At 51.7% G+C, this 22,385-nt stretch overlaps 1 protein-coding gene across 3 annotated transcripts in view; it reads right to left on the bottom strand.

Annotated features, from left to right (window-relative positions):
- The window catches only part of vps13d (vacuolar protein sorting 13 homolog D), a 39,679-nt gene that overhangs the window by 3,322 nt on the left and 13,972 nt on the right, over nucleotides 1-22,385 (bottom strand). For 2 of the 3 annotated variants that reach the window (XM_068325429.1, XM_068325436.1), the window contains exons 25-62: nucleotides 21,261-21,443; nucleotides 19,420-19,555; nucleotides 19,025-19,241; nucleotides 18,467-18,638; nucleotides 18,075-18,190; nucleotides 17,451-17,959; nucleotides 17,154-17,287; nucleotides 16,933-17,088; nucleotides 16,663-16,849; nucleotides 16,446-16,520; nucleotides 16,169-16,369; nucleotides 15,514-15,603; nucleotides 14,452-14,592; nucleotides 14,106-14,228; nucleotides 11,078-11,183; nucleotides 10,639-10,791; nucleotides 10,418-10,553; nucleotides 10,232-10,279; nucleotides 9,867-10,017; nucleotides 9,487-9,703; nucleotides 9,168-9,415; nucleotides 8,899-9,090; nucleotides 8,689-8,815; nucleotides 8,451-8,593; nucleotides 8,095-8,225; nucleotides 7,578-7,753; nucleotides 6,992-7,115; nucleotides 6,648-6,883; nucleotides 6,453-6,555; nucleotides 6,214-6,371; nucleotides 5,846-6,122; nucleotides 5,523-5,609; nucleotides 4,226-4,375; nucleotides 3,798-3,947; nucleotides 2,331-2,427; nucleotides 2,102-2,250; nucleotides 1,602-1,736; nucleotides 200-367 (exon numbers count right to left, since the gene is read on the bottom strand). In XM_068325429.1, the coding sequence (XP_068181530.1) occupies nucleotides 200-367; nucleotides 1,602-1,736; nucleotides 2,102-2,250; nucleotides 2,331-2,427; nucleotides 3,798-3,947; nucleotides 4,226-4,375; nucleotides 5,523-5,609; nucleotides 5,846-6,122; nucleotides 6,214-6,371; nucleotides 6,453-6,555; nucleotides 6,648-6,883; nucleotides 6,992-7,115; nucleotides 7,578-7,753; nucleotides 8,095-8,225; nucleotides 8,451-8,593; nucleotides 8,689-8,815; nucleotides 8,899-9,090; nucleotides 9,168-9,415; nucleotides 9,487-9,703; nucleotides 9,867-10,017; nucleotides 10,232-10,279; nucleotides 10,418-10,553; nucleotides 10,639-10,791; nucleotides 11,078-11,183; nucleotides 14,106-14,228; nucleotides 14,452-14,592; nucleotides 15,514-15,603; nucleotides 16,169-16,369; nucleotides 16,446-16,520; nucleotides 16,663-16,849; nucleotides 16,933-17,088; nucleotides 17,154-17,287; nucleotides 17,451-17,959; nucleotides 18,075-18,190; nucleotides 18,467-18,638; nucleotides 19,025-19,241; nucleotides 19,420-19,555; nucleotides 21,261-21,443 (6,102 nt within the window). The remainder of the gene's footprint in view (nucleotides 1-199; nucleotides 368-1,601; nucleotides 1,737-2,101; nucleotides 2,251-2,330; nucleotides 2,428-3,797; nucleotides 3,948-4,225; nucleotides 4,376-5,522; nucleotides 5,610-5,845; nucleotides 6,123-6,213; nucleotides 6,372-6,452; nucleotides 6,556-6,647; nucleotides 6,884-6,991; nucleotides 7,116-7,577; nucleotides 7,754-8,094; nucleotides 8,226-8,450; nucleotides 8,594-8,688; nucleotides 8,816-8,898; nucleotides 9,091-9,167; nucleotides 9,416-9,486; nucleotides 9,704-9,866; nucleotides 10,018-10,231; nucleotides 10,280-10,417; nucleotides 10,554-10,638; nucleotides 10,792-11,077; nucleotides 11,184-14,105; nucleotides 14,229-14,451; nucleotides 14,593-15,513; nucleotides 15,604-16,168; nucleotides 16,370-16,445; nucleotides 16,521-16,662; nucleotides 16,850-16,932; nucleotides 17,089-17,153; nucleotides 17,288-17,450; nucleotides 17,960-18,074; nucleotides 18,191-18,466; nucleotides 18,639-19,024; nucleotides 19,242-19,419; nucleotides 19,556-21,260; nucleotides 21,444-22,385) is intronic. The other variant, XM_068325445.1, reaches the window with a different exon arrangement.

Below are 22,385 nucleotides of genomic sequence, written 5' to 3'. Positions count from 1 at the left end.
CACGCAACATGGATCCGCCACCGTTTCCATCAAATACATTTTACTCATTGGATCTGTCTATCAGGTAAAAGGTTATCCGTTACTTCAAGAGTAAAAACAAGAGCATCAGGCAACAAGTGAAAAATAAAAATCTGTTGTACAAATATATGAATTATAAAAACAAGCCCGCATGAAACGACTGTCACAGACAGAAACCTACTTTGGCAGCAGAGTTGGACACCCCATGGGTGACGTTGCGTATGAGGCCACCCACATTGCCATACTTGATGAGCTCAGACACGCCCTCAGTGACATCATTCAAGAGGCCCATGGGGTTTCCCAGGAAGTCCACGGAGCCCAGGATCTGGGCAGCCTGACTCAAGAGCTCCTAGAACAGGAATGATCACATGGTGACGATGCCACGCAAAACGGACTCCCCACATCATGACAGGGGTTATGTTTAGGGTGCTCTGTGGCGTGTCCATGAGGGGACAGGTGATGGAGGGTAGGGTTCTCTGTGGTGTCTTAGGGTTAGGCTTAGGGGTTAGAGTTCTCTGTGGTGTCTTAGGGTTAGGGGTTAGGGTTCTCTGTGGTGTCTTAGGGTTAGGGGTTAGGGTTCTCCGTGGTGTCTTACAGTTAGGGTTAGGGGTTGGGGTTCTTTGTGGTGTCTTAGGGTTAGGGTTCTCTGTGGTGTCTTGGGGTTAGGGGTTAGGGTTCTCTGTGGTGTCTTACGGTTAGGGTTAGGGGTTGGGATTCTTTGAAGTGTCTTAGGGTTAGGGGTTAGGGTTCTCTGTGGTGTCTGTGGTGTCTTACGGTTAGGGTTAGGGGTTGGGGTTCTTTTAAGTGTCTTAGGGTTAGGGGTTAGGGTTCTCTGTGGTGTCTTACGGTTAGGGTTAGGGGTTGGGGTTCTTTCTGGTTTCTTAGGGTTAGGGGTTAGGGTTCTCTGTGGTGTCTTGGGGTTAAGGCTTAGGGGTTAGGGTTCTCTGTGGTGTCTTAGGGTTAGGGGTTAGGGTTCTCTGTGGTGTCTTAGGTGGTATCATAGGGCTAGGGGTTGGGGTTCTCTGTGGTGTCTTGGGGTTAGGGTTAGGGGTTCTCTGTGGTGTCTTAGGGTTAGGGGTTGGGGTTCTTGTGGTGTCTTACGGTTAGGGATTGGGGTTCTTTGTGGTGTCTTAGGGTTAGGGGTAGGGGTTCTCTGTGGTGTCTTAGGTGGTATCATACGGTTAGGGGTTGGGGTTCTCTGTGGTGTCTTATGGTTAGGGCTAGGGGTTGGGGTTCTCTGTGGTGTCTGTTCATCAGAGGACAGGTGATGGTAAACGATCATTTCTGGTAACTATGGAATTAAATGTAATCCTTACATGCTTACATGTGATTACCATGTTTTTCCAGTTGAAACAACACAGGATCCCTCAGGAACTCAATGCCTGCCTGACTGGACACGAAGACCAGTTTGTTTTCCTCACAGCTCTTTTTTTCCTCAAACAGATACTGAACTTGATTTTCATAGATGCTGTACTGATGAACATCCTGAATGAACCACATTTCTTGAATGTGCTGTTCTGAATGCATCTGAAACTGTCCAGTAGGTTAGTAAACTAGAAGCCACCTGCAGACGAGCCCCTCACCTCTCTGAAGTGCTTGAGGATGTCGTTGATGATGATCTCCTGAGTCTCGTAGGGGTGCACTCTGGTGAACGGGTACATGTTGATGATGGCATCCTCAAACCGAACCAGAGGGAAGCCCAGGGTTCCCTTCAGAGCCTGTGGAACAGGAAGCAGAAGTGACTTCCTGATGTCCATAGATTAAAGCAGTAAGCTAGTCTGTGGACAGAAGGTCCGTCTTTGCCAGAGGTTGTTAATGCGACAGCTGAGTCACAGTCAACAGGCTTTGTGTCTGAAGCACCATTAAGTGTGAATGCTGGTGAGACCCTCTGTTAGGACAGTCTACGAGAGGCTTTGGTTCCTCCTATTCCTTTCATAATCTTTTCTGCCTAAGGGTGTGCTGATGAGAAGTTCCAGACTTCTCTGGAACCAAAAGGTTCTGCTTCCCCCCATCACAGATGATCTACTGACAGATTTAGGAAGCTGCAGGAGAAGCAGCATGAAGCCAGACCTGGTTTAGTTACCTTCAGATCAGGAGGCAGCTTGTGGGAAGTGAAGACACTCAGTTTGACTTGTGGGAGGCTGATCTTCAAGTTTTCAAAGTAGTAACGCTTCGGATGTCCTGCATCCTCACTAGGTTTCTCATGGAGGTTCTCGTCCAACTTCTCCAGCTCTGCAACCATCACAATTACAATTTATTTTTATTTCTAGCATCACATAAACATGAGCAGTTACGTTCTACTAAGGACCCACCAGCTTCTGTCTGTCCATATCCAAAGAAACTGAGCAACTTGAGCAGTAGCTTTTCCTCAACGATGACTGTGAAGCGCCGAGTCGTCACCATGAGGTGCTGTGAAGACATCATAACGACATCAATCATCCAAACATTTTTATATTTTTAATTATTTTTTGTCTTTATCACTTAATGAATTATTTAAGACAATGTTGGACCTCTGGGGGAGCAAAACAATGTGCTGCCAGCAGAGGAAGCAGCGAGGTTAGCTGGGATGAAAGCTAAGCTCAAAAGAGGTTAACTCCTACTTTATATGTAACTGAGAACCTACACAGACACGAGTACGTCAGAGGTAGTTAGGCTATTTGTTACCTTTGTTAACATGTTAGTGTAACTTTGTTAATATACCTTTGTTAATGTTAATATACCTTTGTTAACATGTTGATATACCTTTGTTAATGTTTATATACCTTTGTTATCATATAATATGCTAATCTACCTTTGTAAGTCTGTTAATAAACGTTTGTTAATATGTTAATATACCTTTGTTAATATATGAATACTGCGGTGCACTGCTCGCGCCCAGAGCTTGCCCTGCCTTAGGCCCTAAGACAGATGGGATAGAATCCAGCTCCCCGTGACGGCGGATAAAACGGTTCGGAAGATGAATGAATGATAATATATGAATATACCTTTGTTAATATACCTCTGTTAACACGTTCATATACCTTTGTTAACACGTTCATATACCTTTGTTAATATTCTACTATTCCTTTGTTAACATATTATTATACCTTTCTTAACATACTAATATACCTTTGTGAATTTGTTAATATATCTTTGTTAATATATTACTATCCCTTTTTTAACATTCTAATATACATTTGTGAATGTTAATATTGCTTTGTTGATGTTAATATAGCTTTGTTAATATATTAATATATATTTCTTAATATGCTGTGCAGTCTATGATACGATTTTGATAGATTGGGCTTGAGGTTACAGTAAGGGGTTTCAAGGTTAGGGGTTAGGGATTTGGAATAGGGGTTAGGGTTTGGGGTTAGTCGGGTTAGAGGTTTTGGTTAGGGATAGGGTTAGTAGGGGTTAGGGGCTGGGGATAGGGCTAGTAGGGGTTAGGGTTAGGGATAGGGGTCATGTATGATGCTCAGGTCATGGTTTTTTAGTGTTAGTTTATTCATGGGTGAGGGACGACACGACACACAAACTGCATTGAAGCAAAGAGTCCATATAGGTTTGGTTCAGATCCCAATAGAGAAACTCGGATTGTTTCACTGCCTGAGGATCCCACAGATTCCGTGTTAACATGGAGTTAGAACCTCTCGTGTCTATAACACCTGATTTTAGTCCAGGAGCTGGGATGACCGAAGATTTCTCACTGTTCCCAGTAGGCTTCTGAGGCTGTTGGTGTGAAGGCTGGGGGAGCCCTGGCAGCTGCGCCGTGTGACACAACAGTGTGTGATGCTCACCTTGAACAGATCTGTCAGCATGAGGCTGCTGGGGACCTTCACCGAGTTGACCTGCAGGGCGGGACCGCTGTCGTTGATGCCGCCGTCATTGGAGCCGGGGGTTACACACAGCATCACGGGCTGGGTGGTCCCCAGCAGCTGGTTGTCCACCTGGTACCCCCCCACATAAAACACACCGTTCACACACCTCATGACAACAGGATGTAAAACATCACCCGGCCAGAAAATAACATCACCATGTCAGGGAATTTAAGATACAATATTTTTGAAATGACAGAAGTTTCAAAATACAGTTGAACATAACAAGAGTTCAGGCAGGGCTGACAGGTCAACCCCCCCATAGGACGACGTGTGTTCATGTCTGTCTATCACAGTCCTGTCTCCCTGTGAACACCCCCGCTGACGGTGGACAATGGGTCGCGCATCACCTGGATGTTCTGGATGCTGAGCTCCAGCACCTCGCTGGCAGCGGTGCGGGTGACGTGGACGTAGATACCAGACAGCGTGGTGAACACCAGCTCCTCAGGAACCTTGTTGACCAGAGACACGCCCAGACCGTCTTCCAAGTTCACCAGCACCTGAAGAGGGACGAGGGTTTACCGTCAGGCTCACCAGAGAGACCACGAGAGTCCCACCAGATAGACCAGGAGAGTCCCACCAGAGAGACCACAAGAATCCCACCAGAGCGACTGCGAGAGTCCCACCAGAGAGGCCATGAGAGTCCCACGAGAGAGACCACAAGAGTCCCACAAGAGAGACCACAAGAGTCCCACAAGAGAGACCACAAGAGTCCCACCAGAGAGACCACAAGAGTCCCACCAGAGAGACCACGAGAGACAACGAGAGCCCCACCAGAGAGACCACAAGAGTCCCTCTAGGGAGACCACAAGAGTCCCACGAGAGACCACAATAGTCCCACCAGAGAGACCACAAGAGTCCCACCAGAGAGACCATGAGGTCCCATCAGAAACACCACAACAGTCCCACCTGAGAGTACACGAGAGTCCCACGAGAGTAACCACAAGAGCCCCACCAGAGAGACCACAAGAGTCCCACTAGGGAGACCACAAGAGTCCCATGAGAGAGACCACAAGAGCTCCACCAGTGACACCATGAGAGTCCCACGAGAGAGACCACAAGAGTCCCACCAGAGAGACCACGAGAGTCCCACCAGCTTCTGGACCTCATCACTCAATCCATCATGCCTGGAGTCTGGAGACACGCCCACGTCCTGAAGAACTATGATCTCCTCAGGACGGAGATCAGTGTCTGAAGACACACCAAAGGTCTGACCTCATTGAACCAACAGCTGCAGCACAGCTGGATGTGGGTTCTAGTCTCCTGTCCGTGGTCCTACATTTGCTGAGTTATTCCTCACCAGACATGGATTGCTCTTGGGAGTCAGATCAGAGTTGCAGGTGTTGTACATCTTTTTGGGAGGTGTCATCTTTGCCACACTAACATAATGTAACTGTTGTGACCCAACACCAATCGGTCACACACAGCCCTTTGGTTCAGTTCCGTCACACAGCTCAGCCCAACGAGGGTTTGACCTGCATTCGGTGCTGATGGTGGAACTGCTCAGTGATGCTCACATAGTTTGATCAGCAATAAACACTCTCAACCTGAATCCGCACCTCCAGCATGTCGTCATTTAAACAGAGGTTTCTATCAAATACATTAATGACATAATAATGATGATGAGTCTGGTGAAGGCTTCTCTACCTCCAGCTCCTGCTCGGGCTCTGCTTTCACGTCCTCTTTGGTTCGGTCCGAGTTCTGGACGGTTCCCCTCTGATTGAAGTCACTGATCTAGAAACAAAGGGACAGCAGAGAGCTGAGAGCTGCTAAAGGCGCTAACGGTGCCAGCTGCACCGGCTCCACGGGTCGGAACACGTCTCATCCTGGTTTAACTTTCTAATACTCTGGGCGTCGTGATGAAGACTGAAACAGGTTAAGGAAGTGAAAGTCCAGGTGTCATGACAGAAGGTCAGCTGACAGGAAGTGCTCTGCCTGTGGAGCCCCGGAGTGAACAGACGGACACTGACCTGGAGGACACGCGTGGGCCCGTCGGGCAGCACCTGGACCGACAGCACCCCAGACCCAGGTCTCATCTTCTGGTTGATGAACTGCTGCTCGGGGGGGGCCTGCAGCAGAGAGTCGGGTCCCAGCACCACCTGAGCTCCATCGCACAGGCCGGCCCGGCCCCCCCTCACCTGGACCACCAGCCGGGGTAGACCGCAGGTCAGCATGCCCGAGCTGAAGTACCACGTCTGGGTGGTGCTGCGCCGCGGGTCGGGCCTTCTCAGCATCAGGGGCTCAAAGCTGGGGGGGCAAAGATGATAAGTCTGAGCGCTGCTCCCGGTCCTGAACCCCCCCCCCCCGCCACTGAACCCCCCCACATCACACAACACACCTGTTGTCACTGACTGCTGCGAGCCCAGCGATGTCCAGCACCAGCACTGAGTCCAGGGGGCGGGGCTGGGCCGGCTTGCTCTGGGGGGGGGACGAGCCTTCGTGACAAAGCATCCCAGAGCCCGTCATCCTCCACAGCTGGGATCGCTTCCCTGGTTCCTGCACAGGGAGAGAGTGTTAGAGCCGTGACAGTGATGGGGGGTTCTGGGATCCCCCCCCCCCCCCCCCCCACTAAAGCACCTTCTTCTTCAGGACGACCCGCTGCGTCTTGGGGTCCACGTCCAGAACCAGCTCAGCACAGCCAGCCGGACGCCTCCTCCCAGCAGGCCTCTGCTCAGGGCTCCTGAAACGACAGGCCAACGTGAGCCCCCCCTCAGACAGACACAGAACCATGTGACATGATGTCACCACGTGTGGGCGTGGCCCCGTCCGTACTGGGAGAAGGTGTGTGTGGCTGCGATGTAGATGAAGTTCTCGTAGTAGAGCTTGTTGTATTCCCTGAAGAAGTTCATGTCGGCGGTGACCTCGGAGGAGCCCGCCCCCTTCACGGTCAGCGTGAGGTAGGGGGGCAGCGTGGGCTCGTCGCAAGCGAAGTCCAGACGCACCCCCGCCTTCACCTCCGTGTGCAGCCGCAGGTCCGCCACGCCGTGCTGCCAGAACTGGATGGGCACCTGGGGGGGGTTCAGACTTGCATTTAGTCCAGGAGTGAAGGACAGCGGGCGTGAAACAGCCCCCATCAGGGCCCCCACCACTGATGGTGAGTAGTGAGTCAGTCTAACCTCGGACAGGTTGTCGATGCGGAAGGGTGGGGGGAGCTGGTCGGTGTCGGTGAAGGAGATCTGGTAGGTGGCGCCCTTCAGGGTGACCTCAGTCCGCAGGAAAGAGCAGTTCCCCAGGGTGTCCCTGTTTCAGGGGGGGAGGGGGCACGTGGACAGTCATTCAAAAACAGCCGCTCAACACTGGAACACAAAACGCTGATTCAGCTACTTTAGAGCAGAACCAATCAGCACTCAGAACCTCAAGTCTCCAGAGAACCAACACCCCCCCCTTTTTTTTAACTTTCCGTAACTCTGTTACGTATTTCGCTGTTTTTTTCTTGTATTTGTCTCTTGTTAATAACTCAGTCAGCCAAACGTGACTCCGGTGGCGGTGTAAGAGGAGTAGGAGGAGTAAAAGGAGTAAGAGGTGTAAGAGGTGTAAGAGGAGTAAGAGGAGTAAGAGGTGTAAGAGGAGTAAGAGGAGTCAGAGGAGTAAGAGGAGTAAGAGGAGTAAGAGGAGTAAGAGGAGTAGTTGATGTAGGGACAGTTGGTGGTGATGGTGTTGGTGTTCTCCACCTGGCTGGTCCAGCGGGTCAGACAGTCTCACCTCATGTTGACATGGAAGGACTTGGGCTTGTTGACCTCGAAGCCTCCTGACCAGGTGCAGTCGCCGGCGTCCATCAGGCGCACACACAGCAGCTGGTCGTAGTCGTTGCGGGGCCAGTGGAACACCACGCTGGAGCCGGGCAGGGTGGAGATGTACCCCTCTGGGTTTACCGTCCCCTGGAACAAAGGCAAGGGGTCACTGCTGCTGGACCCACCATGATCTCACACCAGAGCATCCAAGAGCGCTGAACCCCGGAGTGCTGGGGGGGTGGGGGGGGTCCATACAGAACTGGGAGGTCAGGCATCGGCTCAGCAACACTGAGCCCTGACCTCAGGGTGAACGGTACCCAGATCTACAGGACGTCCTACAGCTTCTAGACCTACAGGATGTCCTACAGCTTCTAGAGCTACAGGATGTCCTACAGCTTCTAGAGCTACAGGATGTCCTACAGCTTCTAGACCTACAGGATGTCCTGCAGCTCTCTCTGGTGGTCAGTGGGGGTCTGAATGTTTCTCACCTTTCCTCTGGCGAACTCCCTCTGAGCGAAGGCCAGCTTGTGGGTGGAGCGGTTGTCCAGCAGGTACCGCGGAGCAAAGGTCACGATGTGGGAGTCTCTGTAGCGACCTTTTCCTTTCCGCACACTGATGCCTGTCAATCAAACGGTGGACAGTGAACGGGTGAAACGCAGCAGCAAAGAGTCGTGATAACATCCAATAAAGTCATGTGTGACACGCCCTCCATCTATTGTCACGCCCTCCATCTATTGCCACGCCCTCTATCTGTTGTGGAAAATGGATTTCCACGGCAACAGGCCATATGTTAAGTCTTGCTAGCTTTGAGCTCCACGCTCCATCTGAGGTGATTCTGACTCACCTATGTTGTAGATGAGGCCAGGCCTGTTGCCGTGCTGGATGACCTTCACTGCTCGGACTCCGCTGCCCCCATCCAGGGAGAAGCCCTGGCACCACCCGGGGACTCCATCCGGGTGGATCCCTTTCCCAATCCGCATCGTACACCTGAGATCAGGACACCATGATGATGGGTGAATACTTTCTCCATCTGAGACGTGATTGGAGGACTGCTGGTGGGGGGGGGTCTGATCCACACTCACATGGCAGGCTGCTCCTTGTCGGTGTAGCAGAACAGTAATGGACTGAGGCTCCGGGCCAACTCGTGCTCCTCAAACTGACCGGCTGCGTCAGATTTACCGTTGTCCTGACGGAAGATTAACGGTAGACCTGGAGGGAGACCAGACCAACGAGTCACTGCAGGGTTTTTCAGAAAGCTGCACACGAGCGTTAACACCAGGTGAGAGCGTTACCCGTCTTGTTGATGAGCCAGTAGGGGGCAGAGATGAGGATCTTCAACGCCCCCGGTGCCCGCAGAACGATCCGGATGGTGAGACACAACAGTTGCTTGTTGGTGTCGTACAGCCTCATGCGCACCACGTAGTTCTGGGTGCCGGGGGGGATCAGCAGCTCTTTGCACAAAGGGAAGTTCTCCAGCAACACCCCTGAGTGAAGACATGAACGACATCAGCAGACAGAACCAGGAGAACGCTGGGACGCTGAACCTGTGACGGGTCCTGACCCAGCTCCATGTTCTGCGAGGTGTCGGCGGCGTGCAGGACGGCCTCCTTCCCCGGCTTCAGGGAGCCTCTGATAGACGAGCCCTTGATGTAGTAGACCAGCTCACAGGGCAGCAGGTTGGCCAGCACCATGGTGGGCAGCAGGGACACGGTGTGACCCGGCTGCCGGTAGATCTGCTGGGCGCTGCCGGAGTCCTTCTTCGCAGGCTGCTGCTCTGGGTAGTTCTCCTTCTTGATGACGACACAGAACCTGCAGGGTGCAGACGGGAGGAGGTCGGACCGGACGGGAACCAGAAGAACCCAGACGTCCGCTGGAGGTACCTGAAGTTGTGCTTGACGCTGTCGTCCATGTCCGCGGAGTGACACTCCCTCTTGCTGCTGCTGATCTCTCCAGGACGCTCCACGCTGGTCCAGTGGACGGGCACCTTACAGAAGAACAGGCCCAGCCCTTTGGGCCGCGCCTGCAGGCGCCAGCTGGTCAGGTGGAGGGGGACGGCCAGGGCCCCGCCCGGTAGCACCGGGGGCAGCACAACCGGCTCTGGCAACACAAACACACACAGCAAACCCTGAACACACACCTCTAGTGTTGATGTGGCATCAACACTAGAGGTGTGTGTGACCACGCTGCGAGACAACCACGCCCAACAGGAGACAGTCAATCAAATCCAAGCCGATTGGTTTGAGATGGTCTGGAGTCTTACTGTCAGGAGCAGACGGGCTGTCCAGTCTGACATCCATCGGAACGTCCAGCCGGTTCTTCACCATCAGGGCGGAGCGGACGGTGATCACCTTCCTGGCGCTACCCTCCATGGTGATGGAGAACACCACCCTGACCGGGGGCAATGGTGAGAACTGGGGGCGGAGGGGGGCAAAAGAGTCAACGTCAAGACCGAATGCAGGTTCACACGTCTACACGTCGCCCTGTAGGTCATATGAGGTCATGTGACCTACAAGGAGACGTGTAGGTCACATCACAAACAGCGTGTTAGCATCAGAAATAGTTTTTCCGGGGGTACATTAGCGCTACAGCTGCTGCTGGGGGGGGTGGGGGGGGTACAGGACTCACATAAACGTGGGGGTGGATGATGTTGGTTCTGCTGATGGGACTGCCGACCTGTGGAGGCGTGAAGAAAGGCGTGAAGAGCAGCGTCATTCTGATATAAACATCAAAATATCACAAAGAGGAAGCATCTATCATCGGTCCAATTAGAGGACCTTCAGGTGAACATCTGGTGCTTCCTGAGAACCTCACCGTGTTGGACGCGTTGTTCCTGTCGGCGGCGGCGTAACGGAAGAACACGCCCACTTTGTCCACGGACACGGGCTTGACCTGCTCCCACCCACACACCCGCACCAGCAGCTGGTGCAGCTTCAGCTCATGAGTGTGTCTGCAGCAGAACCAGACAGCCGTCAGAACCACAGACACCCCCCCCTCCACCCCCCGTCATCCACCCAGAGCCCCCAGAGCCGTACCGGTGGCGACGCTTCTCACGGGCTTCAAACTCAAAGGGAACCTCCTCCCCAGGCAGAACCTCGCTCCATTGGCTGACGTTGTGGGGGTCGTCGCCTCCAGCGCCCTGGACCTGAGAGATGGAGTCTGCACTGCTGCTGTGGGACAGCGCCACCCTGTGGAGGACAAGCAGACACTGAAGGAGGTCCAGTGCCCTCCATCAACTGATGAAAGATAAACATCCTCAGAGCTTCAACAGCTGAGCTGAAGGTCGATGAAGGTCATCAGAAAATTTCTGAGACGCTGCAGGAAGTAATGTTTCATAGTCACTGCAATTCGCTAAGAGCACAGCATCCATCCATTATCCATCATCCATCCATCCATGCAGCTTCCTGCTGGAGCCTTACTGTGTGGATCTACCCCACCTCAGTACCGGTTGACCTTTGACCCTATGGGTCATACCTTGTGGGGGTCGTCGTCAGCGTGGCGAACCACATGGTGCATCCTGTGTGGTTCCGCAGGGCGTAGGGCACGAACGGCTGCCTCCTCCTGGACAGCCGGACCTCTGCTGGAGGAACCAGAGAACAGAACAGAATGTGGTGTAAAAACAGCTGGACTTGAAATAAAAGTCCACAAAAAGAAGTCCTGACCACACAAATCACTTCTAGTAGTGACAGTGAACATTTTCACCAGTGTGTTCTATACTTACCACTGAGTGAAACACTCAATAAACTGTTAAGACATGCCAACAACTGTACTGAATGTCATTTAAAAAGATTCATGGAAGCACAACGCTGGTGAAGGAGAACTAGTTATTAAAGTGTTGAACCCTGGTGTCCTGAAACCTTCCAGAAGGAAGGCTGGAGCTCCACTTCAGGCCCTGCAGACTCTCCAACCCATTCATTTGACTTTCAAACCAGCCTCTTGGCATCAAAATCTATTCCCACTCCCACGCCAGCGCAGAAAGAAACGTCTCGCAACGCGCAATCAGAAGTCTCTTCTGATCGATCAATCAGGTGCGGTGGAGCGACGTCCACCACAAAGCAACCGACACCTTCAGCAGCGGCGAACACCTCGTGCATTTTCACCACGGCTTCATAAACACTGGCCATGCAGTGAAAAGCAGAGACACGTCATGCAGAGCGAGAACAGAGCAGAAGACATGGAAAGAGATGGGGGGTGGGGGGTTGTTCATTTCTAAAGAGATACGTCACACCCCGGATGGGATCTAGTCCAGGTTTCTACCTGGTCCAGGCAGGTGTTTTCTCTCCAGTGTCCAGGTTGGTGCTCATGGGGGATTGTTGGGTCTCCAGGGAAGAAAAGATCTAGACCTGCTGTTCTTTAAAGCGCCTTCATTGGACTTATGTCGTGATTTAGAGCTGGATCACTAAAATTATCTTGACTTGAGATTTAGGTTTGACAAAATCAAATCTAAATAAAATAGTCTGACTGATTATCAATGGCCATGAAGACCAAGAAACCAGACAGGACAAAATGAAAGCTTTCTACACGCCTTACAGGTGTGAGGCTCAGTTAGCATTAGCCAGCTAACCTGAACAACCCTGTGTTGCCAGGCGAGGGAGGGGCGGATGATGTCAGAGCCTCACTAGCGTGTCACAGACATGTTGTGAAGCGTGTCACTGCTGTAGCCTTCAAACGGCAGGCGGACCACGCTAGCCGTCTTCTGTTAGACAACGTCAGTGACAACAACATGCACACGACCCAGCTAACCAGCCAGCAGAAAACGAGCAACATCTCACACACGCACACACACACACACACACACACACAGACACACACACACACACACACACACACACAGGAGTCAAACACACTTGCTGCTTACACAACATGATTGCCAGGCATGAACAAGACAGGCGTGATAGAAACTGGATTATATCATTCAATTGTTTATAAAGATGGTCCGCATTAATGTAGTTTGACTATGATGGAGGCGTCTGTCGCCCTACGACAAGCCTACACACACCTACCCATGGACAAGAGTCCATGACGTCGGCTGAAGGCGACTGTCTGAGAGACTAAACTCTGAACTGTACCTCTGGAGGGAATCTGTTGCTCGAGGCAGGCCAAGCTGGCTGAGCTCCTAGTTCTAAGGTGAGCGAGAGGAGCACCTGATAGCAGAGAGAGACAGTTACTACACAACATACACATGCAGTGGCACACAAAGGGTTACACCTTCACACGCTCACATTACTGCTTTTCTGAAGAGTGCACATCATGCACCACTGGAACTCATCTGTTTAGTGACGACACCACCCAGCATCATACTAGTCCCCACTGGAGGGTCACACAAGTCTTCACTGGAGTGTCACATGAGTCACCACAGAAGTCTCCATTGGAGTGTCACACTAGTTCCCACTGGAGCGTCACAAAAGTCGTCACTGGAGCGTCACACTAGCTTTCAAGGGAGTGTCACACCAGTCCTCACTGTAGTGTCACACTAGTTCTCAAGGGAGTGTCACATGAGTCGCCACTGGAACGTCACAGAAGTCTCCATTGGAGTGTCACAAAAGTTACTGGAGGATCGTCATACGAGTTCTCACTGGATTGTCACACTAGTTCTCACTGGAGCATCACACTAGTCCTCACTGGAGCATCACACTAGTCCTCACTGGAGTATCAAACTAGTTCTCACTGGAGTGTCACAGAAGTCGTCACTGGAGTATGACACAAGTCGTCACTGGAGCGCCACACTAGCTCTCAAGGGAGTGTCACATGAGTCGCCACTGATACGTCACAGAAGTCTCCATTGGAGGGTCACACTAGTCCCCACTGGAGTGTCACAAAAGTTGTTACTGGAGGGTCACACAAGTCCTCACTGGAGCGTCACACAAATCGTCACTGGATAATCACAAGTCCTCACTGGCATGTCACACTAGTCCTCACTGGTGGAGCCTCAAATGAGTCGTCGGCGGCAGACCAGTGGCCGGTGTGTGTGAATGCATCTCGTATCATTAAGGGCTACTCAGAGAAATGCACCTCATCAATCTGTCCTACATGGTCAACCAGAGAGGCTCCGGTCAGTTCGCCTCCAGCCCGGGTCAGTCGTTGTTTCTTAAAATAACGGGAAGTAATAACTTCCTGTCAGTGACTCTCCAGACGTTTGAAAGGAGCAGCAGGTCATCAAATCTGTATTCTATTAACACTGGATTAACTCTTCAGCTGTAGGAGCGCTGGCAGCTTCTGTTGCTTTGATTTGTTTGATGGATTTCATCCAACAAAGGAAAGTTGTATTTTATTACAGACATAAAGAAATGTAGACTTCAAGAAGGACAGTAAACATCACAAGCACATTTTTCTGACCCGACCACAGGTTGACAACATCACTCTTTTCATTATAGTCGTATTAAATGTGCACATTTTGCAGACAGCTTTGTCATCCCTGGGTGTTAGTGGCGCTCTAATATCAATGCTTTCCATTCAATCCATTCAGGCAAACAATGTGTGGAGCTGGACTTGCTGGACTTACTCTGTCCAACGCAGGGCGGGTCACCTGAGCAGCCCCTCCAGGGCTGAAGGGGCGGGGCCTGGCTCTGTTCCTCCTCCTTACAGTAGTCGGCCATCCAGGAGCTCTTAGTGGTGTTGTATTGCTCTGGGAAAAACAGAAAGACGGATGAAGACATTGCTGGTGGCCAGAATCCATTGGGTGGAACTGATTGACTCAATCTCTGAAAGCAGGATCCCCTACAGCCAGTATTAGCTTCATCTCTAATATTAAACACACAATGTGTGTGTAAAGTGTGATATGAGAACCAACTTGAAATCCTTTTATTAAGGTAAATAAATGTGGACAAGAAGTCGACCAACGTCCTCACCCAGTAGAGCAGACGTGATGTTCACATCCAGTCTCTGCTTGGCTCGAATCGCCATCTTCATTCGTGGAGGGTGGAGCCGCCCGGCGGCCTGCTGCTGCCAGGACAGGAAGCAAGGCCAGGGCTCAACGAAGGGTTCCCAGCCTGCCAACAACACAGCGAGCAAGACCATGATGCTTTGAGGCAGGTCAACAACATTATTACTGGAAAGAGCCTGCATCTATTGACCTTATGGTTACTATTGTTTTATTCTGTCATTTAAAATTATACTAAAATAAACCAAACCAAACTAGACTAACAAAAATAAACACACCCAAATTAAACTAAATCAAAGTAAACTAAAACTAAAAAAAACTCAATCAAACTTACTAAACTAAATTTAAACCAAACCAAAAAAAAAATATACTAAACCAAACCAAACCAAACTAAACCACACAAACCCAAAATAAGCTAAACCAAACACAACCAAATTAAACTAAACTAAATCAAACTAAACCAAACTCAGCCAAACTCAACTAAACTAAACCAAATTCTACCAAACTAAACTCAACTAAACTAAACCAAACTACAGTGCGCCCTCGTTACTCGCGGTTAATGTGTTCCAGGAACAGCACGCGAATAACGACTTCCGCAATTTTGTGACAAACTATTTATTTTATTATTTACAGTAATTTAAACGTTTATGAACCCTCTCCATACTATAATATTAAACCACTTTCTATCTGTATTACCTTTTTCCTCGCGCGTGTTGATGCGCAAATGCGCGCAGGATTACTGTAAACCAAACTCAACCAAACTACACCAAACTAAACCAAACTGAACTAAACTGTGGTCAGACTCGCTGGTGTGATCCGTTACACACCTGACACTAAGAGTTATTTAGAGATAAATTCAATCCTATCACTAAAGTGAGTTGGCGTGTCCTCAATGACCTCAGACGGCGCTCTGGAGATCACGTAAACAGTCTTCCACACCTGCAAACCGTTCTGCTGAATTTCTGTCATGTCAAAGAGAAACATTCTCCAGGAGTCCTTGTTCATCAGACGCTGGGCTGGATCTCATTACCTGCCAGCTCTCTGTTGTAGTAGTCTCCAGACAGGGTGAAGCTGGCGGTGCCTTCCTGGGTGGAACCGATGCGCTGCAGCACGTTGAGTCCTGCAACGAGCGAAGACAGACAGACAAACTATGGCATGACGTCATGTGATCGTTTTTCACGGAGGTGTGAGCTTCGTTCTCTAGACGTCAAAAACACTTTTACACTCTGGATGGTCACGTAGCAGCTAAAGGTCAGGAGCAGTCACTTCAGTCTTGGGCGTTTTGTATCAGTCCCCGCCCTCGGTCCAGTCGCAGTGGTTTCCTCCTTCATTCTTGGTCCAGTCGCAGTGGTTCTGGCTTCACACCAGACTAAGACACAAACCTGATGGACACCTGGAACGTTTGTCAGATCACCTCCAACACAGAAACAGCTGGGAGTGTGTCACCGGTGTCTCTGGCTCTAAACAATGGACATCAGCTCTTACTCCAGTGAAACACATAAACCCTAACCCTATGACAGCCTGAAGGGGTGAGGGAGTGTATTGTGTTTATTTACGCAAGGGGGAGTGGGGGTGGGCTCACACTAGTTGGCGATGCTGGAGCACAAAACAATGAAAAGAAACAGAAAGACAAACACACAAACAAACAGACACAATGACAGCCAGCCAGACAGACAGACACCTACTTGAGAAGGTGAACTCGGCCAGAGGGATGTCACAGTCCAGACAGTCGTCGATAAAGCAGATGCAGACGCTCTCGGCCTTCAGCTCCACGCCCGACAGAGGAGCAGAGTGTCTGCCGGAGCCCGACTCGGCTCTGGCTCTGGGACGGACGGCCACGGCTTCAGCGTTCTCCAGCAGCCACGTAGCGGCCTGGTCCAGCTGGCCTGAGGAACGGCATCCTCTGTTAGACGCCGTCGTTACAGTGAGGTCTGAAACGTTACGTCTGAAACCTGGCGTCACCTTTGCAGTGCAGCAGGGCCATTCTGCAGTCGTCTCTCCTGAAGCCCAGGTCTTGTAGACGCGTCAGCTGGCCGTCTGTGCACAGGAAACACAAACGCAGTCAGAATCTGTGCGATTAAACCACAGTCTTCTATTCTGAAGACAAACGACACGGGTGGTAAACTATGCATGACAGAACTGTGGTGGTGGAATCAGAAGCGCTGCGGCGTCTCCGTACCTATGAGTTCCTGGGTCTTCTGTCCAAAGCTGTCCCTGGCTGCAGCGGTGGACTCGCTGCTGGACGCCGTCACGCTGTCGCCGTCAGGGGGGAGACCAGTCCCGGTAGTGGGGATGGACTTGGCGATGGCTAAGAAGAGCTGAATGTCGTTGTAGGACAACCGGATGTCCAAGGCAGGAAACTGGACCTGACAGAGGACCCGAGCGCCGTTAGCATCCGTCCGCCGTTCACCAGCTACTCACCACCGCACGCAGACGTCGTGACGCTGACCTCCAGCAGCGGCGGGATGTCCTCCACGTTGAAGGCGTCCAGCAGCCCCGAGCTGCTCTGGTAGGTGGGGCTTCCACACAGCTCTACCTGAACGTTGACCGGGTCGATGATGGACAGCGCCGTCTCCTGCTCGCTGCCCAGCCGACACGAGAACACCTGAGGACGCCACACACCTGTGAGTGAAGCCTACTGAAGCCCAGTCGCCGTGCTGAGGACCTCACCTCGATTCCTGCCAGGCTGCCTGAGAAGGGTCTGTCCACGAGGCGGGGCTTGTAGGTGAGCACGGTGGTGCCCTTCAGGATGATGGCGTTGGTGTCCACACTGGACGAGTCCTCCACCACCACAAACTCAGTCCCTGCACACAACCAGACAAACACACACGTCGTTGAAGAGCGGTGACTCGTCAGTGTCTTAGGGGTAATATCCCTGTTGTCATGGAGACGTAGCTGTTCTACGTGGCGTTCTGTGACAGAAGTCGCTGCGCTGCACAGAACGACCCTCGGCGTCGGGTTCCCCACCTGTGACGTTGATCCTGATCTCCAGGCAGTGTTCCTGGTTGACGGGCACCGTGGACCTCTTGGTCACCACGCCGCTCTTGACGGTCTTTGGCATGACGGCCTCTGTGTTGCTGGAGGCGGGCACACCGGCGTCGGAGCTGGAGGCGCTGGACCAGCGCTGACGAGCCTTTGCATCGCCGGACGCCTTCTCCGCCGGCACCCGCAGGAAGTCCCGGACCAGCTGCAGCCAGTCGAAGATGAGGAACACCCTCAGGTTGTTGAGGACCACGGTGAAGCAGGAGGACTCACGTGACGACCTGTAATGCAGCTCCAGCTGCAGAGACGCCCGGTTGGTGCCTGTTCTGGAGGGCTGGAGGATGCAGTCAAAGACGTTGGGCCGCCCAGGAGTCGCCCCACTCCGCCCAGTGTAGCGGGTGTCGTACGCCAGCAGAGAGTGAGACACCAAGTTCACAGACTTGGAGCCATTTGAGAAACTTTCAAAGAGCAACTTGGACTTCATGAAGTCGAATCTGTGCGAGAGACAAACAAGCAAAAAATCGTCATTGTCAGGTTGTTGGGTCAAGAGTCTTGACAAACTTTTAAAGACTGCATCTGTAAATTATTTAAAAGGACAGAACGGCTGACCTTGCTAATGAACGATTGGGCTCCGAAGGTGTCGGGCTGTCCAGGAGCTCTAGACTGACATCCATCATGTCCACCAGGAAGGACAGGGTGGTGTAGACGTCACCGCTCAACACCGTCTGTACAGAGACCAGAAGAGACAGACAGAAGGGAGTCAATCGACCAGAGAAGAGACAGAACACTGGAGACGGACTAGTGACGATCAACCAGAGAAGACACGAAAGAGTGGAGACGGAATTAAGAGAGACGATCAACCAGAGAAGAGGCAGAACACTGGAGACGGACTAAAGAGAGGAAGAAAACATGCGACCCCAGACGATGCACGCAACCCGGGACGACTTCACGTAACCCCAGACAACATCCCACATCCTTGCTGATGTTGCACAGGTGCTCACATAGGTGCTGGGATCCTGCAGGTTGTACGGGCGCAGGAAGTCCTCCACCGGCTCCCCCAGGTTGTTCTCCAGCAGCCCTCGGATCAGCTGGTAGTGCTCCAGGTCCAGAGAGCAGTGAACCGACGACAGGCTGCCGTGGATGGTCATATCGGGCACCGCGTGGCTCAGCTCCCTGCCGTCCAGAACACAGGAGGGGTTCAGGCGCGATAGGTTCTAACAGTCTGATAGCTGCTGTGAGCTTCTAGTCAGACATGAGAGCACTGGTAAACTAACGCCGACGCTTCACTCGTCTCCCACTGGACTGAATGAACTCATGAGGAGCCATGTTGTCATTATTTTAAATCACTAACGCCATGACACACGCAGGTCACATGTTTAAGTTCCAGTGATACCACTAATTGATCTAATCCTGACAGTATAGTTCTCGTCATTCTGCCCTCTAGAGCTCTTCTTTATCTCATCCTGACAGTAAACTCCTGGTTTTGTGCTCCCTAGAGCTCGTCTTTAACTGGACAGAACCACCGTCTTCAGTGGGACGTGAACAGAAGCGGGTCCTACTTGTCCAGGTTGCGCTCCACCTTGAGCTCCAGGCGGCAGCGGTCTTTCAGCAGTTTGTCTCCGGAGCGACGGACTGAGTACGTAGGGAAGAGCAGGTCTGCAGACTCAGAGGGTCCCGCCCCCCCGTCCCACGGCTGGCTGGGGAGACGCTCGGCAGCAAAGATGTCCATCTCCTGCAGGTCCAGAGCAATGCAGTCCAGCAGGCACACATGGGTCTCTACCAGGAAAGAACATCATTGTGGGGGGGTGAAGGGGAAAGACAATCACAGGATGACTGACGGGTGTGAACTAGCCCTGTGAGGTCCAGCAGCTCAGAAGGCATTGGGTCTGAAGCCCTTCAACTGGAACCAAACACATTCCCACATAGCACCACTGGAACCAGAGCCCCTACTAACCCGCACTGTAAGAGTCCTTCTCCTCTGGGGCCCCCCCTGCTGTTGGGACTTGAGGCTGGCCCAGCTTGAACCCTGTGGAGGAATTTCTTGACCAGTTCTGCTCAGTGTTTGTCCCTGGTGCAGTCTGTACGCGTTCCTTTTGAAAACAAAAGAAAAACAGAGGAACAGTTTTTAAAACTATTGGAGTTCCTCAAGTATTTGACACACAGAAAGGAAATTGTTTTTTTGGCGGGGAGGCAGCACCAAAAACACACGTCCGTTTCCAGGGGACCTGATGTGGTTTAAGACAAAGTGACGCTTTGACTCTCCACTTTATATTCAGCAGCCAAACCAGCCGACAAAGGGTAACAGGCAGTAAATCCACAGCGAACATGAAACAACAATCTGTGCTGCTCTGCAGTGATTCCACATCTTGGTGTGACGAGCATTCATTTACTGCTCGGTGACCATGGAGATGGATCAGAACAGAACATTTGCCACAGGTTCTCTGATCATGGTCACGTCCACCTCAGCGCTGGGAGCTCTGATTATTATTCAGGCCGTTCAACCAGACGCTACTGAGTCCAAACTAGAATGACAGGAACGTCTACTGGTTAAATCACAGCGGACACTCGGCTGCAGCCCAGGAGGAACCAAGAGGAACCAGGGAGAACCAGGAGGAAAAAGGAGGAACCAGGAGAAAGCAGGAGGAAAAAAGAGGAACCAGGAGAAACCAGGGGAAACCAGGAGGAACATGGAGGAACCAGGGAGAACCAGGAGGAAAAAGGAGAAACCAGGAGGAACCAGGGGAACCAAGAGGAACAAGGAGGAACCAACTGACACTGGCTGTTTCTCCCCATCATGGAGGGACAGCAGCTCCTGCTTCATCATCCCTCCACAAAAACGGCTGCAGGCTGAGGAACGGTTTGATTGGTTGGGCCATGATCAGGATAGTTGTTGACACACAACCCACTCAGAGCATAGAGGCAGAAACACCACACACTGGATTCAAACCAACAACAGATTGCATGCATGTACCTGGTAATGGGACGGCTCCTTGTATGCATTAGCATGCAGTATAAAATTCTTCACAAAAAACACAAGATGCATGTGAGCAAGCAGCAAACCAACAACCTGCCATTCTCCTGCCACACACACAGTTCTGAGACCTCTGGCAGCCTGACGCTGGGGTCCACACACACACCCCTGATGACCAGATGAAGGACAAAGCTGCTCTCTGAAGGTGGTTCTGCTCCAGCCCAATGCAGAACATCATGTCTCATCCTATCCAGAACCACTCAGGTTCATCTCCACCTCCTGTCCAGTACAAGCATGTGCTGTGGAGGCAGCCCATACTACAGGTGCATACTGGTGCATACTCTTTAAAACCCCTTTAAACTACATGGTTCTGTTGAACCCAAACAGACTGGATGAGTCTACTCTGAAGAACTGGGCAATGCACTTAAATCTTCTGAGATGATGCTCAGAACAATAAGGAACAAGCATAATCACTAAAAACAAAAAAAGACAAGACTAGTAGAGACGTTTGGAAGGTTAGGGTTAGAGAATCATTCCTCAAAAACGCAACAGGCAACGCTGCATTCATTCAGTCTTTCAGTTTTCATTCAGAGGATCAGGTCAGCTACTGACATCAGAACCGTGAGTTTGTTTGATTTTTGAGAGCCAGGTTTTCATCCAGATCCCAAAAAAAGAGGAGGCGCGAGGTTGGTTTGAAACCTGGTTCTATTAAAGACATGAATGCAGCTGAGTGAGTCATGAGGAGAACGGTGCTCGAGTGAAGGAACGGCATGGTGACTCACCAGTGAGGGGAAAAAGGCGTGAACCATGGTGAGTTTCTCTACCTTGTCCCTGAGGGAAAACGTCCCACGAGCGCCTGACGGCAGGAAGCGGTTCTGGACCCTCAGCTGGCCCAGGTTGGCCACGACCATCCGGGGGGACCGGGAGCTCTCTGGGATGATAATAACTGGGGCACCCGCCTCGATGTCCAGCAGAATCCTGGAAGCCCGCTGGGGATGGTCCCGAACCTGCAGGGTCAGACAAACAGAAGAACCCCAACTGGATCAGAACTACGTTTCAAACACCGTCAGTTTCCTGAAACACAATCTGAGTATCTTGATCCAAATGACTGAACAGTAAACAAAAACAACATCCGGTTGGGTGGATGTAGTTGGATGTACTTAGGGGAGGAATATCTGAACAACATTAAGGTTCCAACACCCCCACGCAGACCAAACCCACTGGGCCACCTCCACAGCACTGTGACACATGACTGATGGGTCGGTTCACTCCACCCATCACGTCGGAATAACGTGTTTCAGGCTTGGGCACAAGTGGAACAAGAACCCAGCATTATTCCTCCCACCATGATGCCCAACAGCAGCAGAAGCACTTCCTGTTTGCTTTACTTCAGATTCTTCACATGCTAGCGGTGGATCAAGCTCAATGGTCTCACACACACTCCCCCTAGAACTGCCACCTTATCGTGGTGGGGGAGTTTGAGTGCCCAGATGAACCCAGGAGTTCCCCTGTTGTCAGGGGCTTTATGCTCCTGCTAGGGTCTCCCTTCATAAACAGTCCCTGGAGCCAGGCCTGGGGTTGGGGCTCGTGTGCAATGACTTGGTGGCCGGGCCTCTGCCCACAGGGCTCGGCCGGGCTCAGCCAGAACAGACGACGTGGGCCCAACCTCCGGTGGATTCACCACCGGCCGAGAAAATCATAGGGGATGGATGCAGTGTGGATTGGGTGGCAGTTGTCAGCGTGGGGCTTGACAACTGCCACCCAATCCCCAGACAGAGTCTAGCTCTAGGGACATGGAATGTTACCTCCCTGGGGGAAAAGGAGCCAGAGCTTGTGAGGGAGGTTGAGAGGTTTGAGAGTCCCTAGGAGGGATACTAAATAGTGCTCTGACTGTGGACTCCATTGTTCTTCTTGGAGACTTCAACGCTCACATGGGCAACGACAGTGAG

The sequence above is a fragment of the Antennarius striatus genome, chromosome 2 (genome assembly GCF_040054535.1).
Source record: "Antennarius striatus isolate MH-2024 chromosome 2, ASM4005453v1, whole genome shotgun sequence".
Lineage (NCBI taxonomy): Eukaryota > Metazoa > Chordata > Actinopteri > Lophiiformes > Antennariidae > Antennarius > Antennarius striatus.
Note: the sequence above shows the minus strand (reverse complement) of the source record. Positions and strands in the feature narration are given on the sequence as shown.